We start from the raw sequence: 5391 nt of genomic DNA on the forward strand, positions 1-5391 counted from the left end.
CACGGTGTGGTGAAGCCAGTATAATATGTTTCACCACACCACGAAGCTATAATACGTAACAAGATGTTAAAATCATCTAGCAAAGGTATAGTGTCTCTAGTTTATCTGTGTTGTCATTTTGGTAGAAGTTATTATGAAACAAGTGTAATGGCCAATTCTATGGTAATGGTAAATTTGAGTAAGTCCAATCTTTTGTGTTGGCCATTACAGTTCAAATCTGTTTCATAGTGTCTCTAGTTGTTAGAATTTACCCCAGCAGGAGAAACGTAATATATTGAATATTAGTATTGTAAATTCTTCAGGTTCGTCTGGGTCTCTGTCTAAGCGCCAAGCGGCCGACCCCGGTCCTGCCTCTGCTGAGACCGCTGGATACATCCCAGGGGTCGGTCTGAGGAGCCCTGGTCAGTCCCGAGTCTGGACCAGCGCCTTGTTGAAAACCTACGCTGTGGTGTCAATGGCGCTGATCTGCTGTCTGCTGGGAGTTACCACCTTTCTGGGTAAATAAATGAGCAATGTATTTTTTTTAGAATTTGTAAGTAGAAAATGATTAAAAACTGAACCTTCATTAATTGTAATTGTCTGTCCTCTTTCCTACATTATTCGGTGTTCTCGTCCATCTACACAGCTATGAAGATGTCTGACCTGAAGTTGACAGTCCAAAAGCTTGACCGGGAGACAAAGGGCGATCTGAAAGACCTGAAGCTGTCAGTCAACAAGCTCGACCAGAAGACAACTGATGATCTGTCGGGCCTGAAGCTGGCATTCAACAAGTCCGACCAGAAGACAACTGATGATCTGTCGGATCTGAAGCTGTCAGTCCTCAAGCTGGACACGAAGACAGCCGACATCCAGGCAAACGTCTCTGGGTGGATTCATCGCCAGCAGGTATGAAGCAAATTCTTTTTGTAAAACATATCATGGCCTGGATGACATATTGGAGAGTTGGTGAATTCTAATCGATGTGTTACTAATTTTAACAGTAAAATCCAATATTATCAAGTGACATACTACCACTAAGATGACGAATTGACGTACCGCAAATCTTACTGAGCTATATTCATTGCTTTCATCCAATGCGAAACATGGCTGTAAAGCAGGGCATTTGATTGGTTGTGTATGTACCAGTCATGTTACAGTTACCTCTTGTTACTTTTATGCATTATCAATTTTGGTTGAACCTAAATCATTATTAATTAACATCTATGTTACATTTGATTTGATTTCTGTACTGTGACCAGTACTACTTACTTTCCTGTATTTATTTACTTAAATATTATATTAAGTTATAATTTATGTTATGTCTGATTCTGACTCTCTGTACCTTTTGAGTTGTTATGATTTTATAATTGTCGGTGTCTTATAAGCCCATGTGGGCTGGGCGACGTGTGGTTGAAATCACACGTAAATAAACATTCATTCAGTAATTCATTCATTTACAGAAAATGAAAGAGGACCTGTCGGCAAAGCTCGTGGAAAATGAGGAAGCTGTGAACAACGTTGCAGCCAGAGTGACACAGCTGACCAAGTCAGGACTGGAGAAGGAGAAGATACTCCAACGTCTGGAGAAGCTGGAGGACAACATGAAGAACAAACAAGACAAACCGGAGAAGGAGCGCGCTCCGATACGCCTACCAGGTAGGAAGGTTTCACAATATGCTGACTTAAGTGGTTTCATAATTCATTAGTCTTGTCTCCATCCTTTTGCCAAATGCATCATTCCCTTTGTCGGTTAAGCACAAATTAATGACTTACCAATAACTTCTAGTACAAAAATCTAAGAAACGTAAATTTGTCCAACAAAAACTAACCTTTCATTAGGTGTTAAAATTTCTTAAGGAGGATTTAAATAAGATTAAGATGTAGAAACAGGTGCATGTATGTATGAACGAGCTAACTTATTCAAAAGGAGATAAGCCAACACGGAAGTGTGGACTACGATTGTACCTAAAACATCTTGAAAGTAGCTATTCCATCAATTAGGCAGTTCAAAGTTTTGGATTTTTATACTTTTTTAAGGTCAAGTCGATCACTTCAAGATCAGAGAAAAAAAAGAATTGCAAAGACGATACTTTTGTGTAGACTACAACCTGTGATATATGTGTCATGGCTCTCAAGACCAGACATTTTCTGTTTTTAGCGACCTGTCCAGACGGTTACAAGAAGTATCGCGAAGTCTGCTACAAAGCCTTTGACGTCAAGAAGACCTTCTCCAAATCGTCTGAGACCTGTCGGGCTGACGGAGGCACCCTCGCCATGCCCCGTGACGCCGGCATCGACGCCTTCCTCGTCTCCCTGATAAAACCGGTATGTAGGTTCTGCGACTTTTGGATCGGCTTACACGATAAGCGACAGGAAGGCAAGTGGGAGTGGATAGACGGCACCGCTCTGGGGACCGGCTATAACCGGTGGGGGAGCGGTCATCCCAACAACTTATGGAGGAATGACTACTGCGCTCAGTACTACATGTACAAGCTTGACTCATCGGTCCGTTGGTATAATGGGGATTGTAACAGAAGCTACCGTTTCATCTGTCAAGTCCTGCCGTCAGGTTCGTATTATTTTACAAACTGATATGATATTTTATGAATAATGCAGAGATGTCGAGTTGACAGAAACAAGTACTGAGTATACAAACCTTCATGATTTTTTTAAAAGGACTATCAGTGCGTATCTGGTAGAACTGAATTGTAAAAATCAATAATTTGTACTAAATTATACATCATTCAACAATGATAGAGAATGGCAAATGAAACATAATTGCTAACTCATGATGCTGAAAAAAGTAGTAGTAAGCAGACAGGAATAGAGAGAATACTGCGAACAGTCCTTTGCTAATCACAAATCTTTAATTCATGTTCCCTTCAGCTGCTCCAGGCAAGTAACCGGACGCCCATATATGGAAAGCGGCCCCGGCTACAGTCGTGAAACGTGGGCCTCGACATCCGGGTGTGAAGACGACTTAGAGGTGACCTAGGCGTCACATGTAGAAACAGCCAACATTTTAGTCTGAGGCAGGTTTAATTCCACGGACAGCGCCACGGCGCTAGTCTGCTTACGTAGGAACTAAGGCTTTAAATTTTTAATGTCTTGAGATGACATAAGAGTTCACAATTATTGCACTGTTTCAGATTTTCACCCGGCAATTTTTATGATAACAGAATAACCGATGCAATAACTTAAAATGGTCCAGCGTTAGTTCGCCTTGCATCCAGAAGATTGACGATTCATAAAAATGTCTTCTAGAATGATTTCATTTTTCAGCGGTTCTGCCCAGTGCAGCACCATATAGGCCTAGGTTTGTGGAGGACAAGATATGCGATATGAGGGGCCGGTCAATACATGTATATGGAATCCATGTATAAACGTAGAATTGGTAAGAGTTGTATACAAGTTGCCGATTGTATAATGAAAGGATGAAACCGTGGGTAAAGTACAATGGCAGAGTGAATTATTTGCGTTATCATCATTGTTCATCTTACATGAGAAAAAAATAAACATGACACATGCTGAAAGAAAGATAAAAAGCCTGCCGCGACCCTTGGTCAATAAAATATTGCTGACACTGAGAACATGGGTGAGGCGACCCCTCCCCTGTATGCATGCGCATCATAACATAATAGTAAGGATGATACCGGCTAAACATGACCTTTGCAAAGAAAAACAATCATGTAGAAAGTGTTGTGAGCTTAATTGGTCTGCGCTGCGAGTGTTGCGAGTGGCGCTTGGAACGTCACTGTTTGGTACGCATATGGATGGAAGGGAGACGAGTCTTTCTTCGCGCGTCTTTCTGTGTTGATTCAATTCATGTAATCTTCAGTGCCAACGTAAGAACCAGACAATTATTACGGGTGTGAAAAACAACAGATAACGTTCAAAACGCTACATTTCGGGTAAACAAGTTGGTGGCGAGAAGACCGCTGCCTGCGCTGCGATGGAAGAAAACGTCTACAAGGAGGCCTGTAACGTCTACAGCTCCTGCAACGAGGATGCCAACAATGACTACGAAGAGGCCTGCACGGTCTCTCAGTCGAGGGTTTCAACTAGAAAGAGGACCTCTGGCCTGAACCTCGAACCGAGAGCCTCAGACTTAGCAAAGGAACCAGGTAAGGTTCTGTAAAGATCAGGAATATATCAGAAGCGCCAAACATTCTTATCTGCTATATACGAACTCAAACGAGAACAGAAGGGACAGTCGACAGGGGGCTGGCAATGTTTAGTCTCGCTCGGACAGTATTAGCTAGACCTGAACTCTATATCCGGTTCAATATGTTAGTTAATGTTTTTACATGTATGTATACGTGCATAATTGTCTCAGATCATGGATTCTGACAGTCAATGTAATTTAACGTCGGATCTTACCTGTTTAACTCTTAAAGTGAGGGGGATAAATCAAAAGAAGAACAGTCTTCCGGTGGTTGCACCAACAGAAGGTAGATGTAGTTTTTCTACAGGAGACATTTTCAAACGCCAAAATAGAACGTGTTTGGAGAGCAGAGTGGGGGGAACAATTCTCTATAGTCATGGATCAAACCATAGCAAAGGCGTCGCCATTCTTGTTAACCCTAGAAAATCTTGTGAAATAGTTAATTGTGTTAATGACTCAAATGGAAGATTATTGATAGTTAATGCCGCCATTGCTGGCGAACAAGTATGTTTAGTTAACATTTACGCCCCAAACGAAATCACTGAACAGTATATGTTTTATCAGGATGTAAGGAATAAACTCAGAGAAAATCCTACCAGCCATGTAATAATGGCAGGGGATTTTAACTGTGCTCTTACTGACATGGACAAACGTGGCGGGCGCCCTGTAAAGGAAAAACTACGAACAATACAAGCTATTAATCTCTTGATAAAGGGGCATGACCTAATTGACATTTGGCGGGAAAAGAACCCCGATGAGAGAAGGTATACCTGGCGGGATGCGAATCAAAATATAATGTGCAGATTGGACTACATTTTTGTATCAGAAAGTCTAAAAATCCGATGTGGCAGCGCGAATATTATCCATGCACCGTCACCCGATCACTCGGCAGTTAAGGTACACTTTAAACCTAAAAACGCGCGTGAAAGAGGCCCAGGGTTTTGGAGATTTAATAATACACTTCTCAATGATGCAACTTACACTGATGAAATGAAACACAAAATTGACGATTCTAAGGTGAAATACTCCCAAGTTGGGGACAAAAGACTAAGATGGGACTTGATAAAAATGGAAATACGGTCATTTACCATGTATTATTCTAAAAAGAAAGCAAAAGAGAGAAAAAAGACGAGTACTCAGCAGAAAAGCAAACAAACTCCCACTTGAGGGAATACGAGTCAAACCCCAATCAAGAAAATTAGGTGTAAGTATAGTCGTGCTAAAGAAAATTAAGATGAGATTAGATG

General features: G+C 41.3%; 1 protein-coding gene across 1 annotated transcript in view; it reads left to right on the plus strand.

The window, feature by feature from the left end:
* LOC109484331 (C-type lectin domain family 4 member M-like) overlaps window positions 1-2974 on the plus strand; it is a 3420-nt gene extending 446 nt beyond the window's left edge. The window contains exons 2-6 of the mRNA XM_019787585.1: window positions 303-401; window positions 626-885; window positions 1440-1635; window positions 2138-2405; window positions 2866-2974. Of these exons, the coding sequence (XP_019643144.1) occupies window positions 303-401; window positions 626-885; window positions 1440-1635; window positions 2138-2405; window positions 2866-2974 (932 nt within the window). The remainder of the gene's footprint in view (window positions 1-302; window positions 402-625; window positions 886-1439; window positions 1636-2137; window positions 2406-2865) is intronic.
* Window positions 2975-5391: the final 2417 nt, after the last annotated feature.

This window comes from Branchiostoma belcheri, unplaced genomic scaffold, assembly GCF_001625305.1.
Source record: "Branchiostoma belcheri isolate BF01 breed outbred unplaced genomic scaffold, Haploidv18h27 scaffold7, whole genome shotgun sequence".
Classification (NCBI taxonomy): Eukaryota; Metazoa; Chordata; class Leptocardii; order Amphioxiformes; family Branchiostomatidae; genus Branchiostoma; species Branchiostoma belcheri.